This window comes from Corylus avellana, chromosome ca1 (assembly GCF_901000735.1).
Source record: "Corylus avellana chromosome ca1, CavTom2PMs-1.0".
NCBI lineage: Eukaryota > Viridiplantae > Streptophyta > Magnoliopsida > Fagales > Betulaceae > Corylus > Corylus avellana.
The window spans coordinates 3,514,532-3,537,742 of record NC_081541.1 but is presented as its reverse complement, the minus strand read 5'-3'; the positions used below and the strand labels follow the sequence as shown (position 1 = coordinate 3,537,742).

At 37.9% G+C, this 23,211-nt stretch overlaps 6 protein-coding genes across 6 annotated transcripts; 2 read left to right on the top strand and 4 right to left on the bottom strand.

Annotated features, from left to right (window-relative positions):
- The first annotated feature begins 881 nt into the window (after positions 1 to 881).
- Positions 882 to 5,023, top strand: LOC132163436 (NAC domain-containing protein 14-like). The gene is made up of 5 exons (XM_059573728.1): positions 882 to 1,060; positions 2,100 to 2,365; positions 2,439 to 2,741; positions 2,826 to 2,984; positions 3,097 to 5,023. Exons 1-5 carry the CDS (start codon positions 898 to 900, stop codon positions 3,397 to 3,399), a joined length of 1,194 nt encoding a protein of 397 aa, XP_059429711.1. The 5' UTR covers positions 882 to 897; the 3' UTR covers positions 3,400 to 5,023.
- A 55-nt stretch (positions 5,024 to 5,078) lies between these two features.
- On the bottom strand, positions 5,079 to 5,529 carry LOC132163442 (multifunctional methyltransferase subunit TRM112 homolog B-like). Its single transcript, XM_059573739.1, has one exon. It carries the CDS (start codon positions 5,527 to 5,529, stop codon positions 5,182 to 5,184), a length of 348 nt encoding a protein of 115 aa, XP_059429722.1. The 3' UTR covers positions 5,079 to 5,181.
- A 600-nt stretch (positions 5,530 to 6,129) lies between these two features.
- LOC132166973 (uncharacterized) lies at positions 6,130 to 6,980 on the top strand. Its single transcript, XM_059577847.1, has one exon. The coding sequence runs from the start codon at positions 6,365 to 6,367 to the stop codon at positions 6,761 to 6,763; it is 399 nt and encodes a 132-aa protein (XP_059433830.1). The 5' UTR covers positions 6,130 to 6,364; the 3' UTR covers positions 6,764 to 6,980.
- Positions 6,981 to 8,514: 1,534 nt separating this feature from the next.
- Positions 8,515 to 13,715, bottom strand: LOC132167180 (uncharacterized). Its single transcript, XM_059578087.1, has 9 exons — positions 13,340 to 13,715; positions 12,976 to 13,219; positions 12,604 to 12,753; positions 11,206 to 11,263; positions 11,021 to 11,113; positions 10,743 to 10,841; positions 10,173 to 10,264; positions 9,223 to 9,282; positions 8,515 to 9,117 (listed from the first exon to the last, which is right to left on the bottom strand). The coding sequence occupies exons 1-9, from the start codon at positions 13,558 to 13,560 to the stop codon at positions 8,848 to 8,850; spliced, it is 1,287 nt and encodes a 428-aa protein (XP_059434070.1). The 5' UTR covers positions 13,561 to 13,715; the 3' UTR covers positions 8,515 to 8,847.
- Positions 13,716 to 14,497: 782 nt separating this feature from the next.
- LOC132167228 (L-type lectin-domain containing receptor kinase VIII.2-like) lies at positions 14,498 to 16,871 on the bottom strand. Its single transcript, XM_059578134.1, has one exon. The coding sequence runs from the start codon at positions 16,668 to 16,670 to the stop codon at positions 14,649 to 14,651; it is 2,022 nt and encodes a 673-aa protein (XP_059434117.1). The 5' UTR covers positions 16,671 to 16,871; the 3' UTR covers positions 14,498 to 14,648.
- A 1,777-nt stretch (positions 16,872 to 18,648) lies between these two features.
- LOC132167564 (large ribosomal subunit protein uL6-like) lies at positions 18,649 to 21,272 on the bottom strand. The gene is made up of 3 exons (XM_059578576.1): positions 20,806 to 21,272; positions 18,970 to 19,092; positions 18,649 to 18,868 (listed from the first exon to the last, which is right to left on the bottom strand). The coding sequence occupies exons 1-3, from the start codon at positions 21,178 to 21,180 to the stop codon at positions 18,779 to 18,781; spliced, it is 588 nt and encodes a 195-aa protein (XP_059434559.1). The 5' UTR covers positions 21,181 to 21,272; the 3' UTR covers positions 18,649 to 18,778.
- Positions 21,273 to 23,211: the final 1,939 nt, after the last annotated feature.

Here is a 23,211-nt window from a genome sequence, read left to right as displayed (position 1 = left end):
AAATCTTGCATATATAATGATTTTTTATGATTATTTCCCACATCTAACTTGGCCTAATAATTGTCTAGTATATAAGATTGCACTTCTCCCAAGAATCGATTGGAATAAAACTCCAAATGCTCTCTTCATAAAATTAAAAAAAATAATAATAATAATAAATAAATAAAAATTGAATACTTAAGGGGTCAATTCACCAAATTTAGAGTTCAAAGGACCAATTTGAAGTCAACTCAAAATCTTAAATATTAAGAAAAAAAAATTGAGATTATGTTTGAGTAGTTTAAATAAGAATAAATATAATTATAAAAAAATTATATTACAAAAAATAATATTAACCAAAACAAATTTTGAGGTGGCTTGGCGATTTTGAGAGTGGTTCAGCCAACCTTTATAACATGCGCGGTATGGGAAAAATCACTTAGGGTTCATAAGAGTGGCTGAGTCACCCTAACATATATATATATAATTTTTCAATTTTTTTTATTAATAATTTTTATTAGTTTGGTTAAAAAAATATTTGAATAAAGTTGAAATTTTTTTGAGTTGAAATAAGTCTCATAAGAACAAGCTTCCCAAAGAAGATAGAAATGCAAACTTCTCTAAGAAGTTATAGTAGGAGTGTGGGACCAACTTTTTTTTTATTTTTTCATATAAAATAAGAGGGATCAACTGCTTGCTGTCTGTCCATCGCGCTTTCTCTGCTTTCTTCCTCACTCTCTTTTGCTCATACCAACTAAACTAAACACCTCCTCATTCCCTCATCGCCTCATCCCTTGTTTTACTGAGAAAAAAAAAAAGAAGATATTTTGTGTGCATTCCCTTTTTTTTCCGCATTGAATTTTTTTTTTTTAAAAAAAAAAGAAAAAAAAAAAAGAAGAGAGTTTGTGTGCGCGCGTGATGGGCGTGTTGTCTTTGAATCTGCCACCGGGGTTCAGGTTTAGTCCGACGGAGGAGGAGCTCATCAACTGCTTCTTGAGGCCAAAGATCAACGGGAATGATGAACAAGTTTACTTTATTCCCGAAGTCCACTTCTTTAAATGGGAACCCTGGGATTTGCCAGGTAGTCTTCTTCTTCTTCTTTCTATCACACACCCAGACTCCTTTTTATTTTCCTTTCTTTTTTACTTCACTGCAAAAGTTTGTGATCTTTTGTAATACTTTGTGGTGAAAAAGTAGGAAAATGTTTGCACAAAAATCAAATAAACACACTATAATCTTCCATTAGCCCACTAAAAATTCAAACAATTTATTATCTTAATTCAAAAGTTACAATTTTCATCAAAGATCAAACTGAAGAAAAAAAAAAAAAAAAAAAAAACTACAAATACAGTTAATTCTCAATTATAATTATTTTGAGAGAGTTGTGTCATTCTTGTTGAAGAGTGAAAAAAAAAATAATAATAATAATAATAATAATAATTTAATTCTTGAAGTTGTAGTTTTTTCTCAAATAAAAAACATACACATTGAAGATTAAGAAAAATAATTACTTCAGATTTTAGGTTGTTATATTTGAAGAGTTGAGAGAGAGAAAAAAAAAATTCCAAAATAATTGAGATATCTTTATTTTGTAAGCCTTATTATTTTGTAGATAATCTATTATTAATCAAATTATTTTTCAATGACTTATTATTTAGAAAAAAATAATTCTTATTTTATAAATTATTTATTATTAAGTGCATGTCGAAAAGAAAAAAAAAAAATCGCCTTCTCTAACATTTTCTAATTTTGAATGAAAAATATTAGAGTGACTAAAAGTATTAATAAATAATAATTTAATTTGTATTATTTATTTCCTTATTTGATTTGGATATTAATAATACTTATTGTGTATTAAATGTTTAAATTAATGAAATCACATAGAAGAAAAATTATTGAAATATAATTAAATGCCTTTAATTAAAATAATTTAATGATCGGTTTACTCTTAAAAATTGGTTCAAAAATTATGTCTTAAAAAATTGGTTTATCCTTTAAAAAAAAAAATTTACGCCACATGTTGCAATATTAAGACACCATTGAGAGTAATTCGGATATATATATATATATATGATGTGCTCTCAAAAAATAGTGCCGGGTTTGGTTTCTTTTGAGTGTAGATTTATCCGGCATAAAGACGAAGGATCTAGAGTGGTTCTTCTTCTCACCACAGGACCTGAAGCATCAGAATGGGAATCGGTTGAACAGGGCAACCAATGCTGGGTACTGGAAAGTGACCGGTAAGGATCGGGAAATCAAGTCTGAAGCAAGCTTGATCGGAAAGAAAAAGGTTCTGGTATTCTATAAAGGCCGTATGCCAACGGGCGAAAAGACCGATTGGGTAATGCACGAGTACCACAAAGCCCCCGGCACAAACCCCGGTCAGGTTGGTTTTCTATCTCTCGTCTTTTGTCATGTTTTCTTAACAAGGATTCACTCTGTTGATTAACTTTATGCAGAACACCTTTGTCCTCTGTCGTTTATTCGATAAACATAAAAAGAGTGTCAAAGGACCAAAATTGAATAAACCTGGATCTGCCGTTTCATCTCCTACCTCGTCCAAATCTTCTCTTGAAGAAGCAAAGTCGAAACTAGCAGTGGCTTCGGAGCAAGCTGAAGATTATCGAACAATTGATGAGTGTTTTGATACTGAAGATTCTGATAGAACCGAATCTGACACTAGAGCACCTGTTGAGGGTGGTGACAACAATTTTAATGCTTCCGCTGCAGAGAATCAAGTGGCACAAGTTACAGATACTGAGGTGAGAAAGGAATTGAGTTTCAGATTGAAACAGTTGTTAAATTAATTAAATACTAATCTTGTTCGTTCATGTTTCTTTTATCAGGTTGATCTGCAAGTGGAGGAAGAACTACAAATGCTGCAAAATCCACTAGATTACAACCCTTTGACCCCCTTAACTTCACTCCTCAAATCTTCTCCTGAAGAAGAAGCAAAGTTTAAGTACACTGCAAAAAATCCAGTGGCCGAAGCAACGGCGGGCGAGGTGAGAAAGACACTGAATTCCTGCTCAAAAGAATAAACTCGTATCTTCCAAACGCAGTTAAGTAACTATCTCTCTCGTTTGTTCATGTTTCTAACATCAGGTTGATTTGCAGGTGGAGGTAGACTCGAATATGTCCTACGTCCCACCAGAGCCACTAGATTGGAGCTTGCTCTCCCCGTTACACTCGCAGATACAAAATGAGTTGGGTCCTTTTTGCATGTCTGACCCTGTCACCAATGACTTAAACAACAATCATGGTGTGGTGTGTTTTCAATATGGCACAAATGATGGAGCTGCCTATATCTCTCAGTTCTGCGATCGAGATGAGTACTTTCATAACTATGCCAGCAGTCAAAAGAATCTCGATTTTGACGGTGAGACCTGGAAACATAAAACACTCACGAAAACACATTAACAAAGAGCCCATCTTTGATAGGATAGGATAGTAATGAATATAAGACATAGCCAGTATAAGCCTGATTTCTTAAGGACAAGTCCGTCCCATTGATAGAGTTATTCAATTTGCTGATAAATTTTCTGATGTTATCTCCGATAAAACTCAACTCCAAAGATTTTTCGGGTCATTAAATTACATTGCTGACTTCTACAAAGATTTGAGGAAATATTGCAAACCCTAGGTTGCAAAGTAATCCTCCTCCTTGGACTGATATTCATACTTCATTAGTCAAGGAGATTAAAACTCTTCCCTGTTTAGGTATTTCCATTGATAATGTTTTCAAAATTGTTGAAACTAATGCCTTTGAAATTGTTGAAACTGATGCCCCAGAACCCCATTTATTAAACACGAGCAAGCATCCGCCTATGTTCGTGTTCCCCATTTCCAACACCTATTTTTTTGTTGAGATTAATTGTGCTTCTAGTAAGGACCCATCCCAATTAGCAGTTTCCTATTTCCCTTCTCGCTTTCATTGGGCTTCTGAACATCTTTTGAAAGATCTCTCCTATTATACCAATATTTTGTTGCAGACTAGTTCTAAAGCTTCTTTATCATAGTGTCTATTTTGATAAAATTATTTCTGAAAAAGATTGGGGTGACCACCCTTCCAAGCTTAGAAAACTCTCCAATATTGATATTCCCTTTACTACTTTGATTATATTGAAGCCTAGTTTAAAATTCATGTTATTCCAGACACCCAAATTTGACCACTCTTGGTTTGTTAATTTTGATGAACAATTTGAGGGAATATTGAAAACCATGAGGCATGGTAGAAAGAATTAGACGTAGAATTAGACTATAAGCAGAGAATTAGAGAGATCCTGACCATGAGGCATGGTAGAAAGAAGATATCAATGGGGAAATTGCTAATCAAGTATAATTTCTTCCTCGAGAGATTGTTCGCCCTAAATTCAACAGCAAGTTGAAAACCATAAGCAGAGAAATTAGACAGATCCTGACCATGAGGCATGGTAGAAAGAAGATATCGGCAGGAAAATTGCTAATCAAGTATAATTGCTTCCTCGAGAGATCTTTTAAAAATTTCAACAGCAGGTTGAAAAAGCCATAAGCTGAGAATTAAAAAGATTCTGACCATGAGGCATGGTAGAAAGAAGATATCGACATGGAAATTGCCAATCAAGAAGAATTGCTTCCTCGAGATATCTTTCAAATATTTCAACAGCAAGTTGAAAACCATATACAAAATTAGACCATAAGCAGAAGATTAGACAGATCCTGACCATGAGGCATGGTAGGAAGAAGATATCGATGGGAAAATTGCTAATCAAGTAGAATTGCTTCCTCAAGATATCTTTCAAAAATTACAACAGCAGGTTGAAAACCATAAGCAGAAGACTAGACAGCTCCTGACCATGAGACATTGTAGAAAGAAGATATTGATAGGGAAATTGCTAATCAGGTAATTTTCTAATGATCAAGATGATGCTCATCTGCATGGTAAAAACTATAGGTAGGGTATTTCACATTCTGGATATCAATTTCGGTTGTATGCATGTAATCGCAACTGTTCTGAATCTGCAAGAGATATACATTGTGATTTTATATATTACTGTTATTATTACTACCATTCCTATTATCTTTGTGATCAAATAAAGTCACAAGTAGACATGGTTTTGATGCCCCTTATATAGGATATCATGTCTGTGTAGCCAAAAGCCGTATCAGAAAACAACCACGAAGAGGAAACAAAAGTCTCTTAATTAAGTAACCTTATCAGATTCAGACCTCGTCTTCAAGAAGCAGCATATTGGGAGTTCCTTGACTGACCGGGAAGCGCCGAGCGGTCTCGGGACAAACGAGCGCGTCCTTCTCAAGGTGGAGCTCTAGAAGGGCGTGGTGGAACTTGTTCAAGAAGTCGGAGTCGAGCATGGACGAGTCGGCCACCTCAGGGAGCTGGGCAGCATCTACAAGGGCCTTCCACTCGATCATGGGGAACACGTTTCGGAGGAAGCCGGCGTTTAACTCCACTTGCTTCTCTGTTGCCTTCTCCACCTCAATGCGGAGAGGGAAGCCGTTGGCCACGCCTTTGATGTTCGAGGAGAGCATGTTGTGAGTTAGCAGCTTCATCTAACAATTCATTGAACATTAAAACGTGTAAATCAGAACCTCAAATTCACAATAGGACTATCCAAAACCCTAATCTCCAATTTCCTTCAATTCACATCAATCCAATAGAAATTAACTGAAATTAATATCCAAAATACGTAAAACAAAAATTGGTCATATTACATTACCTAAAACAAATCAATTCGACGAGATTCCCAAATCGGTCCGGGTTCGGCTCACCCGACGGTTATCGGTCGGATTTCGGACAAAATGCAGTAATTCCGGTCCTGTAACTCATGCATGCGGACGCTTCCGAAACCCGGTATCTTTTTGTTGTATTGCGGCTTATTGCCTAACAAGACGAGCCCAATTGAGTGATGGTCTCGGATTGGGTTTGGGCTTAATGAGGCCTCAATACTCATGGCCCACCTTCTTTTTTATTGGGTTGGTAGGCTGTTTGGGTTCTCAGTGGGTCTCCAAAGGACTTTCCTCTCATCACTTTGCAAAAGAGCTCTTATTTTTTCAAACAAAGTTGATGAAGAAAGCAAACAAACCTCAACCAATACACACAAAAAAATAAAAAACATAAAAAATAAAAGCCCAACTGTACAGCGGTTAACCAAAGAAAGATGCCAAGCGTGTGACGGAAAGAACACCTTTCCTTCTTTGGACGACCGAGATTCTTTCCTCACAAAATCAAAATCCCCTTTCTTGCTGAATTCCTTCTTCCGTGCTTCGTTCCCCAATTCCCAAACCCTAATTGCTTCAATAAGGGTACGAATTGGGGATTTTCTTTCAAAGCCGAAGCGTCTGGGCGATTTCTAAAAGTTCTCGCCTTTGCGAATAGGCAACCACCATGAGCCCCCAATTCCCCAAACCAACATGCTCTTTCCTCATCATCATCACCATCGCCATAATCTTCGCCGTTAGCACCATCCCCACCGTCCGATCAGACTACATAGCCTCGGTTGTTGGATCCTTAGAAAAAAACTACGATGACTGCATCCAGACCAAGCCCGCGTCCTGCCCCGTGAACTGTTTCCGGCCCAACCCGGTCTGCGGCACCGACGGCATGACCTACTGGTGTGGCTGTCCCGACGCCGCCTGCTCCGGCACCACGGTCGCCAAGATGGGTCACTGCGAGGTCGGCAATGGCAGTGGCGAGCAGGGCCCTGTCTCGGGCCAGGCCCTCCTTCTTGTCCACATCGTCTGGCTCATCGTGCTCGGCTTCTCCGTCTTGTTTGGGCTTCTCTGATGGGCTTGGGAATTCTCTGGGGTTCATATCATTGATTGATTGGTCAGTTTTTTTATTTTTTTTGTTTAAGATTTTTTTCTGAGAATTTGGGTGCGTGTGTGAGAGAGAGCGGCAGTGCATTTCTTTCTTGTGTACGTAAGAGACGAATATATACGGATAGGGATTGTATTTTCCTCCTATTCTTTTTGTTATATGTATAAGCTTCCATTCTTTTCTTTGTGTTTGTGTTGTGGGTTTGATTTTGTTTTTCATTCTTGTTCAATTTGTACGAGTTATTGGAGTTATCATTACGTTTTTCTTTTCTGTATGGTGAAGAGTTCTAGATAATTCACCCCGTATCTTCTTAGCTCCTTCTAGGATGATGCTCTTCATAGTATAATTGTGTGTGTGTGTCGACTTTCAGATTTTGTTTATGCATTTTTATACACATTTCTAGTATAGTATGTTCTTTGAAACTATTATTTATAGATAAATACATTTCATGCGCCTGCCACCTGATCCTCCGTCCTCTGTTTATCATATGAGTTGTTGTGTTTGTTCATGAGGGTAATTGCCCTCTAGCTGGAGAAGGGATATGAATGAGGAGAAAAGAACAAGCTATCAATTTTGTAGTCAAAATTTGAAGAAAGAAAATAATCCAGCTTGAAATACTTTGCATCGTAAGTAGAAGATATATAATGCAATATGAACTTGTCTAAACATTTGTACTGAATCAGAATTTAGCTTGAGCTTGAATGCATCGTCTCTTCCTTTGTGAATTGTGGTGTACGTTTGGTGCAGTAAGTTGGATGTGCATTGTCTCTTGTCCATTCAATATTTTACTTTAAGGTGGAGATCATGAAAGTTGACCTTGTTTATATATATATATATATTTAGATCTGCAGTTTTAGTCATACGAATACGACTAGATCTAAACAATTGCCTACTCTGTTGATATCCTATTTATTGTGACGTTTGTAATTTGTCTTTCTTGGGACATGTAGCTATATTAAACCCCCCTCCTCCATGAGTTTGATTGAACTTTGGAGTCTGCTCATTCATCTACTTCCAGCTAAACGAGTTTTGCATTCATTAGAAATGCTGAAGTCTGATTGTAATCTCCTTAAGAATTTGAATGGGATTACTTATCAAAAAAAAAAAAAAAGAATGGAATTTGAATGGGATGAACTTTGGTGGAAGGCCCGGGTGATTTTTTTATGAGAAAATCTGGCAAATGGAAGAATTTGGTTCGAGTTAATATCAGACGTTCGTTGTCAGTTCAATGATCGCTAAGTTTTTATTTTTTGCCTTTGCATCCTCGAGTGAGAGAGTTTGTAGACCCAAAAAATAGATCCCAGAATTTCTTCGCAAAGCGGGGACATCGCAGGGAAATCAATGAAACAATATGGACCGAGTCAACCCAGTCCTGTTGATAGACAGAAAAATTCCACTGTTGAAATCAATAAACAATCTTACGCAGGTACACACGCATGAAGTTATGAACTGATTGGAGATCACCTAAGCCAGCCTCAAATAGTCTGTACCTGTACAACCTAAACCCAATTGGAATCTCCAGCTATTTTAAAATGGTCATACGAGACCCGCCAACCCGGTCCTATCTGGTTAAGTGACTGCATAGGCCAAAATGTATTTGGACAAGTGATTTTCATGAAGGCTTTTTCATAATTACTGCCCAAATTGCTAACAATTTAGCAATTTTGGTAATAAATTGTTAATAATTTTAGGTCACATGGCACATAAAAGATCAAACAAAAAGTATATGCAAGTAAACTAAAATAAATCAGCGTAGATGTTCACAACTAAACCAATAGAATATAATGCAAAATGACTGAAATTTTTTCGATTCCTTTGTCTAACTTTGCCGGTAAGAAAACAACATCCTATAACTGCCCATACTACGTGGACAAGTGCTCTGCCAAAAGAATAAGCATCCTAAAATCAGTCTGCTGCTATTATCACCAGCTTTCCTCTCTTCCAATCATGGAGAAACTTACAAGTAGAATTAGAGCGAGAACCACAAAACTGACAAAACACAGTGTAGTACAATTTGATTTAATTCCAGAATAAGTTTGGTAGGATCAACTCTATAATCCTTCATTGGGGCTCTGAAGTGAAAATCCTGGCTTGCTGTTGCCAAGATGACCTTTGTCAGCTGTTTTAGCAGTAGTGAGGCTCTCAACCCCGGTTTCTCCTGACGAAGAATCGCCCTTTACATCTAACATTAACGCAGGGGAAGAGGTTGCATGAGACCCATCACCGGTACCATTGCCAATCAGGCTTTTGTAAATAGTGAGTGCTTGAGCCATCATGCTGGCAGGATTGGCAGCCGAACTAGGAAGCAACATTGTTGTGCCCTGATGAAAAAAGGAACGCAGAGAGAGAGAGAGTGAGTTTAGTGAAAACAATTGAGCACCAACAGATATACTTTGCATACAACGATATACAGGTCTGTTCTTTACCTCCTTGGCAATATTACTAAAGGCTTGAATATATTGCTCAGCAATTCTCAAACTCGCCGCCTGCAAACCACACCATAATAGTAGTTCCCAAACACAATCTTAGTAAATACATATTTTCATGTTTCTAATAATATGTATTTTCATGTAAATGTACAAATGCTATGCACCACCACACAACATCACTTTTGTTTATGAATCATGTCTATGCTCAACTAGAGTCAGCCCATTCAAACGTTTATTCAATTTTTTGAGGGTACACCTTTAAACTCAATATTCAAGTTTTTTAGTGGAAGTAGCATGTAGAACCTCATTATAATAACAACCATACATCATTTCTTGCACATCCTAGCATCATCGAGACCAAGGTAGACAGCTCATAGCTTGCAGCATTCATTCAGAAAACTACATATTTGGTCCATCTGGTACAGGTACAGCTTTATGAAGAATGAATGCAGATGCATATTCCATATGAGGGGCAAAGCGAAAAATATAGGATTTCCTTGATATGTTTAGACTTGTCAACAAAGCCTAAACAAGCCCTGAAATGAAAAGGTTATAAATTGCAAAGGTGCACTGAAACGAAGTGCTAATAGCATGCCTTCCAAACCACAATGAGCCAAACGTGTGAGATTTCTAGTTGTAGAGCTCTATCATGCATTCACGGGGTCAAACAGTGCAATGTATTGATTGCTCTGACATTTAAAACATTCAAAATGAAGCATTGTAACCAACTGGACTACAACTAAGTGCAAACCTACCATACCCACATTGTCAGAAGTAGCACCTAAGAGTGGAAACCAGATGACATACAAACTCAAATGGAATGGGCACCACCATTTTGGACTCCCAAACATCTATAAATTCTGCTTCCTCTATATGGAACAAAGACATGCACAATGTATAATGTCTAGAATACTGAAGGTGCACTCAAGAGTATTGAAGGATCTCACCTCTACTCCTCCATTTTCCTTGAGGGTCTGTGACACCATGGCGATTCCTTCAGCTGTTGCTTTTGCTCTAGCAAGGATGGCTTCAGCTTCACCTGATGAAGAAGTACTGTTTATAGATGTCTGAGAAAAGCGACTTATCTATCCTAGTAAAGGAGCATCAACATTGAGATAATCCACGTGCCCCTTTAATTTGTGTTGGCTATATTAGGTTAGTGGACAGGTCAATAAAAAGAGCTCACAAGTTGATCATGACAAGCCATACAGGAGAACATGAACAAGGCTCTTCAAGGACACTTGTTGCAATCCACATGTAACTTACCTTTGACAATGCCATACTTCACTAACTCCTGACAACCTCTGACAACAGAAACATTCTAATATAAACCAAAACTTGTCTTAATTCAGAATTCTATCATGGTCCCACACTAAAAGTATATACTCATATGAAATAGTAGATCTTGTTATGGAGATATCAGCACTAACATTATTAGGATTTAAAAAAAAAAAAAAAAAAAAAAGCCTGACACTTTCATATCATTGGCATTAAAATATACTGAAATGATAAATAACCTTGCGCTCTGTTAATTTGATCCATCTTTGCAGCTTCAGATTGTAAGATTACGGAACTCTTCTTCCCATCAGCAATATTGATGTTGGCCTGTCTTTCTCCTGTAAATTGTAAAGGACCATTAATTTCCAGGACTTGATAAGGCTACCAGACAAAGGTGCCATGCTAAATCAATTTCACAGATAAACAAGAAGGCCACAAATCGTCAGTACGCCCCTAAAGGTCACGCAAATTATATAACCACGTGGAAAAACTTGACATATTGAACAGACTTCATTACCTTCAGACTCAAGAACTTGAGCTCTCTTTTTGCGTTCCGCTTCTGCTTGCATCTCCATAGCTACCCTCACTCCACGGGGAGGAGATATGTCCCCTAAAGAAGGAAGGCAAGGAAAGTGTTTACAAGAGTCCACGGGAACATTACCAAATATTCTGATACAAGGACAAAAGCCAAAAGTGACTTACTTATTTCATAACGAAGGCATTGCAGGCCCCAGTCTTTTGCAGCCACATTGATTGACTCCTGCATTAGTGATGCCATTACAAAGAGCTTTTACTCATTCTCTAAATTATTTTACGAAATATAAGAAAATGTTGAAACTCCAGAGAACCCAATTAGATTTGTGATTGATGAAACAGATTAGAAAGTACTGCAACCTCTAAATACAAAGTGATAAGAAAACTGAAGGGGAAACAATCATATTGTTGAACCACTTCTTCTAGATTTCATATTTAATCCTATCCATTTCAAATTTTGATGATTTCCTGCTAGTACCAAAAAATATACATATCCTAATAATCTGACTGCAACTCACATAGGCACAAAAAATCAGAACTTAAGTCAAAACAATGTCTGACTTAATAAAGACCAGGCATATCCATGGTTGTTAAAATTCCAATTTATATCTTAAAATTTTACAAATCCAGAAACTCAAAATGATGCAATCCACATTTAAAATCTTCTATGTTGAGGATCAATAAGATTCCCATTTGAATTATGGGATCTAGTAGGATCCCAATCCTACCTATGATTTTGTTGATCCACATGACCTTCAGTGTTGTTCATTGGCAATATTCTGTATTAGAGTATCAAAGGCCCAAAGACCACTCAAATAAGGAACTTAAATTTTTTTAGAATGGAAAGAGGGTTGGAATGTTTAGAAGATAATTTGAACTTGATCAGGATTATTAAAAATAAAACATATTTTTTGCAAGTAAGCCTATTTAGATTTGCTTAATCTTCAACGATATTGTCTTGGCATCATCTTCAACAATATTTCTACCATACAGTGTTATTGATGTAACTAATGGTGTTTTGTTTAACATCAAAAAAGTATTAAGTTAGAACAAAATACACGTATTTGCTCCATCAACTCCCACCCCCTTCCCAGCCACAAAAGAAATTTCGCAGAACCCAAAAGGAGTGGAGAAGAAAAGGTTAAGGAAGAATGTCAACGGAATTTCTTTACATCATTCATGTATCAATTTATTAAATGAAATAAACTATTAAAAACATTTTTTATTTACAAAAAGTAAAGTCATGAAACTAGGGATGAGATGAAATACTTGCTCCCCACCTTTCCTTCCCCCTTATTGTTTCCAAATAGAATATATTAGTTATGAGATCCAAAATCCCATGTGTCCTTAGGTTGGTTAGGGGCATTAATAGGATGCATTGCTGTATATATTGTGTTTTTGATTCGTATCAGTGATACGCCTTACATGTTTGATTCTATTTGAATCAACCATAAAAAATGTAAGAGAAAACTCAAGGAGAAATGTATGTTCTAAATACAAAGCAAATACATGTCGGATTCTTCACAATTAAACTATTAAAAAAACACTTGAGCAAATCAAACTAACCACTATCTTTTCATTAAGCGTGTCTCTTTCCTCAAACGTCTTGTCCAGAGTGATCTTACCAAGCTCACTACGCATTGTTGTTTGCGCAAGCTGAATCACCGCAAATATGGGATTCTCAACACCATAAGAGGCCAGCTGGGGGTCCACAATCTGCAGCAAACGCATTTGAGCCGAGAAAACAATTAACCAACGAAGCAAAGGACACAAATCCAGGTCAATCCAATAGATTCGAAGTAAGCAACCCAATAACTAACAAACCAAACAATACAGATCCAAATAAACATTCCAACACTAGAAGATTAAACCAAGAAAACAATTATCCAAAACACCAAAACGACAAAGACCCAGTTGATAAAATCTCAACAAGAGTACCTTGATGTAGAGCACCCCGTCGATCAAAATGTTGACATTGTCCTTAGTGATAGCGGACTGGTCCGGAATGGGAATGGCCTCTTCCTTCAAGGAATGCACGTAGGCAATCCTATCGACGAACGGAATCAAGAAATGGATCCCCGAAGGCAGAGTCTTCACGTACTTGCCGAACCTCTCAATCACATACGCCTTCTTCTCCGGCACTATCCGAACCCCCCAATTCACCGGCGGCGTAATCTCATAGCTTCCTCACATCAAAACGCACCAAAAATCATCACCCAATTGAACAAAAAACCCAAAGAATTCAACAAACACATACACAACTATATACGTATACGCGCATGTATGTATGTATATGTGTTACCTGATGCCTGGGTCCCGACCAGTGCGAAGAAAGCGGACTGGGATTGCGGAGGAGAAAGGGGATTGGGAAATTGGAAACCCTTTTGGAGAAGAAAGATTGGTTTGTTTGAGAAACAAAGGTGCAGAAGAAGCAGAGAAAGGTCTGGAGGCAGTGGTGTTGTTAATGGCGGATTGGCGGAGGTATCTAAGGGATCTCAGTGAATTGGCTTTCCACATATTCATTCTCTGGGTTTTCTGGGTTCTTGGGTTTTTCTTCTTCTGGAAATGTAAAGCCCTAGCAAAACCTTGTTATGACTTTCTGCTCGAGTTTCTCTCTCTTTAGACTTGTCTGGCTCTCTCTGCAAACCCAAGCAGCAAGCTGCTCTAACTGCCTTCTGCTATTTGGGTTTTGTCTGAAGACTGAAGCAGTTAAGCAGCCGAATAAGTGTGCACGGGTTGGGCCGGGCTGGGATGAGTTTTGTACTTGAATTTCAGGCCCAAATTCACTTTTGGTTTGTCTTGCATAAAACAAAAAACTAAACTAAACAAAACTAAAACAAAAACAAATTACAATATAAATATGCATTTTGAATTGTCTATTTGGCTTGTTTTGCAAGACGCAAATAACAATGAAGAAAAGAAAATGGAATTAGCCTATGCGTTCTCGTACAATAGGAACTTTTTTTTAATGCATTGCAATAAAGAAGTCTCACGTGAGAGAGTTTATATGAATTTTACGTGTTTAAGCAATTCAAATCTCGTTGAATACTTACTTTTTAGTCGGCCTTGGGAGCGTGAACTTTTGCGATTACCAGGTAACATTCACGTTAGCATCTTCCATCCCTAGACCTTTCTCTCTACGGTGGAAATGATTCGCCCATGTAACAAGATTTTTTTCAATTTTATTTGTACTCTTATTTCATCTTAAAAAAAAAAACAAAAAAGTAAAGCTTTTTTTTGGCCCAGCACTCTTCCTAGCCGTCTCTACATTCTTGCTGTGGCCAACCCATTTTGACAACAAATCCACACCAACTTTCAGGCAAGATAGATAGGTTTAGCAGCAAAGCTGACTTGGACCTCGTTTTGATGTATTATATGTAAGGAAATCCACCTCGTTTCAAACCAATACTTATATTGACATTTGCATGAATCAGAATTTTAACAGTGTTTCGGAATGATCTATAAATAAAAATAAAAACCCATTAACATAATTTCAAACCTATGATACAACATCATCTTCAAAATCTTATAAACATCTTAATTGAATTCACAATCCAAACTATGCCCATCTTTTGTAATTGGCTATTTCAAATATGGCTATTTATGTGGGTTCACTTGAAAGAAGCACAGGAATAGCCAGTGCAAAGGCCGGTGGTGCTGTTGTAGGGGAACAAAGAAACAGGCCTTGTCGGTGGCAGCTCAGGAATCGGTCCCTCCATGCTCAGAAACTCCACCACCTCCTCCATACATGGCCTGCCTTTGGTCTCGTTTACTGTGCAAAGCAACCCAATTTCCAAAACCCGAATTGCTTGCTTCAGGTTGAGCGCCGAGCCCATTCTTCCATCCACCACCTTCAACTTCTCATCAACCTCATGCATCCTCCAAGCAAAATCCAGCAAATCCCTCTCTTTGTGATCCACCTCGGCGTCCAGCCTCTTCCTTCCGGCAATCACTTCCAACACAAAGACCCCGAATTCGAACACGTCGACCTTTTCACTCACGGCTGATTCGAATTGTCTTGAGTCAGTCCCGGAGAGCACGAAGCCGAAATCGCCTAAGGCTGCTCGGAAACTAAGATCGAGAAAGACGCTGGTCGTTTTCATATTCTTGTGGGGTAGTTGCTTGGAGTGTAAGAAACAAAGGGCGTCGGCCACATCTTTCACAACCTTGAATCGCCGACTCCATGGAAGAACACCGACACCAAATAGCCATTTGTCGAGGCTTCCATTGGTGAAGAAGTCATACACAACCATGACTTCGCGGTTATCTTGACACCAGCCTCTGATAGGCAACAAATTTGGGTGACGAACCCGGCTCATAGCACCGATTTCCTTCAGCAGTCGCCGCCTATCGAACCCCTGCGAGTTCAGAAACTGGGCGGAGAACCGCTTCACAGCTACTTGGCAGCTATTGGAAAGCTTTCCTCTATAATAAACGGCTCTCGAGTCACTACCCAGTATTTCTAACTCACTAAAACACCTGGTTGCAGAGGAAATCTCAGAAATGGTGAAACGGCGAGGTTTATTAGGAGGTGTTGGCCGTTGTTTTAAGTCCGGCAAAACAACAATACTGTTTGATTTATCATGTCTGCGCTTACCGTTAAGGAACAAAGCGAGCAGAACCACCAGAGCCAACGCCACCACAGCCACAAAAATCAAGAAGCTGCTTGGCGGTTCAGCACGAGCCTTCTTGGTGATTTCCATATCTTCGAGGATCTTATTCTCACATGTTTCCGTCGAAGGCATGCGGAGAAAAGCTTGGCTTGTGGACGTGAAGTTCCATGACAATATGTTGTGGATTTGGGTCAAGTTGCCTGTGGAAGCTGAGAAGCCTACAAACATGTATTCTTTCAGAAACGGCGAGAGATCAAGTGACTCGGAGAAGATGGATTTTGTTGGGTAATCATCGTCGCCTGATCCTAAACGAATGTCCATCCAACGGCGTGGACCATCGTAGGTGATCCAAGCTCTGTGAACCAGACCATCCTTAAGGACTACACCAACATCGGAGGCATTGAATGTTCTGGTGGAAATGATGCTGCCCAAGTTGATTCCCACATGGTTGTCATTCGGGTCTTTGAATCCGGGACTTTGATGTGTATCAAACTCAACAGCCACTGCTTTGTAGTTGTCCTCGCAAGCGTCGTTAAGCATGGCGAGCCATGGCCCGGACCGTCCGACAGTGAACTCGTCAGGGACGATGATGAAGGTAAGGCCACTACCGCCATATTCGCTGCCATTAGAACTCAGGTGGGTAGCATTGTTCAACTGAAAAGCAAAGGTTGTTTCGAAGGAAGCTGGGGTTTCGGTGTGCGGGTCATGGAGGCGGATGGGGGAGGAGTAGAGGGCTCGGCCTGCTCGATGTCGGATATCAATTGCTTGCGCTTCATCAGGGATTTGGAGAGCACCCTTTTCATTTGACAACTTGGCACTGCCTAGGAGCTTAACATCATGGACAATTCTGGGATTGTTGTTGAAGCTGAAATCCGGGAAAGACAGATGCTTTGTTACATTGATTATAGGTCCACCAAGCCTCTTGTCACTTGTTGAACCAACAAAAACAGAGAACTCTTCTCTCAAAGCCAGGAGAATACACAATAAGCGTATCAACCAGGGGGTATGGCAGAAAGCCATTTCTGAATAAAAAGGGAGATTTCAATAATTTTGTAGAAGAAAGATATGCCGGTGTGGGTATGATAGCAGCGTGAACGCTACCAAAAGATTACGTACGTGGCTAAATAAGAGCCCCTATGTGAAAGGATAGTGGTGATCGTGAACCATGGACTCTAATCTGTGCGTATACCAGAAGACAACAAAGTCCGACAAGTCAAAATAATTAAAATTTAAAAGTTGACAGATGAAGAGGAATCATATGGTCTGTCCTCACAGAAAAAGTTCTAGTTGGGTATGATTAAATGGTCCGTGGGGCACACAAAACGTAGGTGCTATGTCGTCTTCCTCGGGCCCCCCAAGTTGGCTCTGTTGTGGCACCGATTACGACGTTACCATGATTAAGTAACACAAACGAAACCGAAGGGACATCGAATCAAATCAAGAATTCTTCCTCTCATTATTGCATATTTGCATTGCAATCAATCCAAGTAAAGGGCTCAAGAAAATTTCTGTGTGATTAAGCACACAATAGAGAGAGCGAGTTCAATCACTCGCTCCAAATTAGTCTTAGCCACACAATTTCCAACATGTAATACCATGATAACCTTCCAATAAAATAGTCTAGACCAGGCATAAATTCCTCACTTTTGTCCATATTAGCCCGTCCATATCGAAATATCCAAATAAACATAACTATTTCCGACTTCCGATAAAATTTTGCCAACAATTCACCATATGAATAAGAAAAACTAGGGGTGAAATAGCGGTTGCGGTTAGCGGTTAGTGGCTAAAATCGCTAACCGCAACCGCCTAGGCGGTTAGTAAAATTTACTAACCGCCTAACCGCTTCCGCTAACCGGGTAGCGGTTAACCGCCCGGTTAGCGGTTAACCGCTTTGGAATAACCGCTTTTTTTCTAACCGCTTTTTTTGGGCTTTTTTCTTTGGACTGATTTTGGGCCAGGTTTGGACCGGGTTTGGGCCGGTTTTGGGCTCACTTTAAACATTTTTTTTCTCATTTTAAACATTTTTTTTCCCCTTTCCATGGCCATTTTAGCATTAAAAATTGCTATATACCAAAATCTTGTTGGCCACCTTCTACAAATCTACACATCATATAATATACAAATAAAATTACAACAAAATCATCACTTCACTTGTAGTCTTATACATAAACTCACAAGTAAGTTCATAAACTCACACATAGAAATAAAATAAAACACAAACAAATTCATAAACTCACAAACAACCAAAAAAACCAACATATATGGTTAAACTTGAAGCTTGAGGCTCATTTCAATCAACCAAAAAAAGTTCATAAACTCACAACTTATTGTTATTATATATATATAATATATAAATATATATTATATTTAAAAAAAAGCGGTTAGCGGGTAGCAGTTAGCGGTTAGCGGATTTCCAAAACCTACTAACCGCTAACCGCAACCGCCTAGGCGGTTAGCGGTTTTTACTAACCGCTTTCAAAGCGGTTAGGCGATTAGGCGGTTAGCGGTTAACGGTTAGGCGGTTTTAAATTTCACCCCTAAGAAAAACATTTCAGGTGAAACGGTAGGAGTTCATATTTTTTTTCTTCAAAGTTGTGAGATTTCTCCAAAATCAATTTCAAAAATATTTCACAACTCATGGTTTCCCACTGGCTGTGATAACAGGCACAAAATATGAAAATCGCAGTCAAAACTTGGGATAAAAATCAAAACGTGAAAATTCGATAAGGAAACTTTGCGAAAACAGAATTAATAATTTCAGTAGTGCAGACTAGATTTATAAGGCATATACATTCGCTTACGGCCGCTCTAGAAGTGGCTGGATCCAGCATAAAACACAGTATAGCCATTCAACACAAATTAACTCCAATATATCAAACTTCGGAGAATCACAAGGACAACAAAACAAAAACACCCATTTTAAAGCAAATATAGGCAGATATAAAAGTTGCATACGAAACTGTAACCCACGAAGATAATTTTGAAACCAAAAAAAAAAACCACAATACAAAATTGTAGATCCAATTCCAAACATGCCCATGAAATTGTTCATAAAGTTGTTCATAACAAGAAAATGCCATAAGGGAAGTAACGCAAAATCTAAGATAAATATTCCTGTTTCACCATCACTCCTCATTACCAAGGATGGTTCCTCTCTCACTCACATAGATACCATCAAGGAACTTCCGGATATCTTTGTTTTTCACATGGCATTTCTGTAAACCAGAAAAAGATAACAGGTCAGCACGTGCAAGTGACATAATATAGAATTGACTGTAAATGTGTGTGTGTGTGTGAGAGAGAGAGAGAGAGAGACCTGGTTTATCAAGGCAGCAGACCTAGAAACGAGTTCAACGTCATTCCCATCTAATACTAGCTCATCCTTCACCTTTTCAGAACGGAGAATGGAAACCCCATCAAGCATGTCCACCTTTCTTACCTGATGCAACCAACAAATACAAAGTTAATCAATGTCCATCACTGGAAGGTTGACTAAGTTGAAATTTAATATACATGATCCAGAACTTAACCCATAGATACACCGCAAATACTAATTCATCAACCTTTCCTTTTACGCGTAACTCGTTAAAAAAAGAGAATGAACCTCTTTCATGCTATATTTATAAAGTTAACTATTACTTGAGACAGAATCAATATCTCCCCCGCCCCCTCTCTTCCTCACTTGTATTTTAGGTGCAAGAATTCATGCATCGAGACTTGCATAAAGCAAGTATAAAACCTGTTCAGAGAACGCATTTATGATTTTATACCCAAACGCAACACTGCACTTTCTTCACTCAATTGTAGATTAGAGACATTTAGCTATAACAAGTAGAACATGCAATGCCAGTCTATCCCTCACATATTACAAATTAGTTATTGGTCATCACAAAGAAGGCTTGTAACACCCAAGGAATTTATTAGGATGACTAAGAATATTGTGGTTATAAATATTGAGTTTAAGTTAGATCAAATATATTCAGAAAATATATTTGATGTCTAAATTAATTTTCTTGGTTCAATTTGAGAAGTAGTTGGTTTGAACTAGAGTCTGCTTTGCGTTATGAATGATTTGTCATTCAAGATTTAAATAATTAGACTTAAAATAAAAATGGATTAGTTTAATAAGATAACAATATTAATTTAGACATCAAATATATTTTCTGAATATATTTGATCTAACTTAAACTCAATATTTATACCACAGTATTCTTAGTCATCCTAATAAATTCCTTGGGTGTTACAAGGCTCACAGTTTTTTTTTTCTAAAAAAGACCAAGAACCTGAAAAAACAACACGGGAATAAAAATGAACACAATGTTAACCACCCAACTCCGACAACAGAAAAAACTAAACTAAAGAAGCAAACATTGCATAATAATCCAAGACAAGCATGCTTCCAACTCTCTAAAGCATATAATACTAAATGGGTATTCACATTCAGAGAGTGGACCAACAGAAGGGACTGAACATAAATTTGGCCGAAAAACAGAGTCTCTGAGTATCCTCCCCAGTAAGTACTCCACAGATACCAACTAAAATTGAAAATTCCAAAAAATCAACATAACCACACATTCCCTTCACCTTTTGTGAGCATCAACAGATTTACGACCATAAACATATTTGTCTTTGAAACAAAATCAAATGTAAGCCACGGATGATTACTGCAAATATCCACATCCGTTTCCAATTTTATTCATTCAATTACACAATTTAACGGATCCTCAAGAGTAAAGAAACCCAAATAGTACTTCCACCTATCAACCAGATATACTAAATAAACTGTTCATTTCAAACCCAACCAGCTATCGATTTCACACATCAAACAGCTATCAACATTAGACGAGAAACAAAAGTAAATAAACACCAAAACTAAAAAGGACTATGAAGCCGAACACCAAAAACACTGTTATGAAGCAGGAAAACTATGAGTAACCATTACAAATGCGATCTACATTTCACATCAACCAAAAACATGAAAAACCCATTCAAATACTGTAACCAATCCCCACAAATCAAGCAACAATTCGTATTTAAAGAAGTCCCAGAACACAAACAAACAGAAATTAACATAAATCTTCATGATCCAAACCACCCACATGCCAAAACCACGAAACAGAGCAAACCGAATTGAAAATAGCCAAAAGGGTACCTTCTTTTCACCAAGAAAGTTACGGATCTCGATGGCCTTGTTCCCGTTTGTGATGCTGGCGTTGATGGGAAAGTGGGCGTACACGAACCTCATCTTGTAGCGGTAGCCCTTGGTGACACCGGTGATAAGGTTCTCGACGTGGCTGAGAGCAGTGCGGATCGCAGCCGATGTCTTCCTAGATCCGAACCAGGCCTCGACCTTGAGCTTGCGCTTGCCGGTTTCCTCGTCAGTTATGAGCTGAAAATCAAGCTGCAGGTGCTTGAAGTTCCGGGTGAGCTTGCCACGGGGGCCTTCCACCTCAACGATCTTGGCGTGGACCTTGATGTTCACACCGTCGGGGATATCCATGGTCTCTGAGGAGAGAATGGTCTTCATCTTCTCGCTGTCTCTCTCTCTTTCTCTCTGAAGCGGCTCTGAGAAAAATGGGAGCAACCAAAAGCCCTAGTAAGATTAAGGTCTTATATATAGCGGTGACCGGTGTATATGTGACTATGTGTACGCAAAACCCTAAAACCCCAAAGGGAATTTATTAGAGCCCTAAAATGGCTGAGGATGGGCCTGCTTTTGTAGATGTTTGTTTTTCATGGGCCCAACCCGGTCGGCTTAGTTGACAATTGGACGCCCATTAGATGGAACTTCCGCAATCTTTGTGACTTTTTTTACAAAAAAAATAAAAAATAAGGGATAATTACATTTTCCCCCATCAATTATAACGTATTATCACTTTGCCCCAATGAACTAAAAATTTTACTGCCTGACCCTATCAAATTACTATTTTGTGCCCAAAACCCCATTTCCGTCTGTCAAAGGCATTAACTTAAACAGTCAACCCATCATGTGTACCCCACATGTCATCTTGAAATTTTCTATCTCACCTTTTTTCCCTATCAACTTCAACGCATTATCACTTTACTCTCATGAACTGACAACCCTACTGTGGGCAAAAGTAAAATAGAAAATTTTAAGATGATATGTGGGGTGCAATGATAGGTTGACCGTCTGAGTTTAACATCTTTGACTGACGGAATGGGAATTTTGAGCACAAAATGATAGTTTGATAGGGTCAAGCAGTAGGGTTGTCAGTTCATGAGGTAAAATGATAATGCGTTGTAGTTGATGGGGAAAAAGTAATTACCTAAAAAAGTAATGTAATATATTACATTTCTACATCACATTTAACCCACAATATTGAATGTTTTGAGTATTTTGTTAAAATAATATTGAATGCTAAACAATTTAAGTAATTTTTGTTTTTACAATTATTGGTCAAAGAGTTAGTTGAAACTTTAACGTCAACATTATGGACTAAGTGCCTGTTTAGGGGGTGTTCCTTTTTTGTACAAATTTCAAAAACCTGGATTTGGTTTGATTTTGGAATTGCCATCTGACCTGGCCAGATGGATTAATTATCTCTTGGCTGAGTGATTCATGCACGTACGTGACAAGTTCAAGTAGTATGATTTGGCAAGAAGAGCGTTTGTTAAGAGTTTCTTTTTTGCTCAATTATTCTTTTCACATAACATAATTGACATCTCAGCCAAATAAGGGAGACATCACAAGTACATGGCCTTTCTTTACGCCGTATATATAATGCCTACTTTTCACACTTACCCCTCTCCTCCTATTCATATTTAAATTATAAGAAAAACAGGTTTTACACCAAAAAAAAAAAAAAAAAATTCACTATTGCGTCATCTTAGCTGTATAACAATCTCTTAAATAATATTATTATAAGGAGTACTAAGCTTCGTCTTAAATAATATTGCTATAAGAAGTACTAAGCTTTGTTTGTTAAATGATTTTGATTCGATACTATTCATCTCACTTTTTCATTTTTTTTATAATATTCTTATTTTTTACATCACATCAATCATTTTTTATTACTATTCAAATAAAAAAAATTACTACAAAACAATTTTCTTTTCTTTTCATTTTTTCATACCAAAATTCTTATTTTTTCATCAATTAATTTTTGCTGCAGTATCAATCAAAATCCTTTAACAAACACACCAACTTGATGCAATTTTTTTAAAATGACCATTGAATTTAAGATAATTATTATTAAATTTTGATATATTGCTGATTTTAAAAACACAACGACTCAAAAAATACTATCTTAATTTTAAAATTCATAACATTTTATTAACTGAATTTTGAAATTGCAGGATTTAAAACGGCTTAACAGAATTAGAAAAGCAATGAGGAGTCTAGTTAAAAGGGCAAAGTGGGTAAAAAGCAGGGGTGGGGGTGGGCTAGCAAGCAGAGGCGAACAAGCAAAAAATTATATAAAGAGGATGGAGCAGCGGAAAGGATAAGCAAAGATATGGAGGATGGCAGCGAGTGAGTGAGTGAGTGACACAGAGAGTCTCCTGACATCCATCTCCAACCCTTCGGATTTTCCAATGC

Excerpts from the sequence above, each read along its gene's own strand:
- LOC132163436 (XM_059573728.1), top strand. The coding sequence starts at position 898 with ATGGGCGTGTTGTCTTTGAATCTGCCACCGGGGTTCAGGTTTAGTCCG. Across the intron at positions 2,742-2,825 it reads CACAAGTTACAGATACTGAG|GTTGATCTGCAAGTGGAGGA; the intron begins GTGAGAAAGGAA and ends TTCTTTTATCAG. Across the intron at positions 2,985-3,096 it reads CCGAAGCAACGGCGGGCGAG|GTGGAGGTAGACTCGAATAT; the intron begins GTGAGAAAGACA and ends GTTGATTTGCAG.
- LOC132163442 (XM_059573739.1), bottom strand. The coding sequence starts at position 5,529 with ATGAAGCTGCTAACTCACAACATGCTCTCCTCGAACATCAAAGGCGTG.
- LOC132166973 (XM_059577847.1), top strand. The coding sequence starts at position 6,365 with ATGAGCCCCCAATTCCCCAAACCAACATGCTCTTTCCTCATCATCATC.
- LOC132167180 (XM_059578087.1), bottom strand. The coding sequence starts at position 13,560 with ATGAATATGTGGAAAGCCAATTCACTGAGATCCCTTAGATACCTCCGC. Across the intron at positions 11,264-12,603 it reads CGCTTAATGAAAAGATAGTG|GAGTCAATCAATGTGGCTGC; the intron begins GTTAGTTTGATT and ends TCACTAATGCAG. Across the intron at positions 11,114-11,205 it reads ATGCCTTCGTTATGAAATAA|GGGACATATCTCCTCCCCGT; the intron begins GTAAGTCACTTT and ends TTCCTTCTTTAG.
- LOC132167228 (XM_059578134.1), bottom strand. The coding sequence starts at position 16,670 with ATGGCTTTCTGCCATACCCCCTGGTTGATACGCTTATTGTGTATTCTC.
- LOC132167564 (XM_059578576.1), bottom strand. The coding sequence starts at position 21,180 with ATGAAGACCATTCTCTCCTCAGAGACCATGGATATCCCCGACGGTGTG. Across the intron at positions 19,093-20,805 it reads ACTTTCTTGGTGAAAAGAAG|GTAAGAAAGGTGGACATGCT; the intron begins GTACCCTTTTGG and ends TGGTTGCATCAG. Across the intron at positions 18,869-18,969 it reads CTGCTGCCTTGATAAACCAG|AAATGCCATGTGAAAAACAA; the intron begins GTCTCTCTCTCT and ends TCTGGTTTACAG.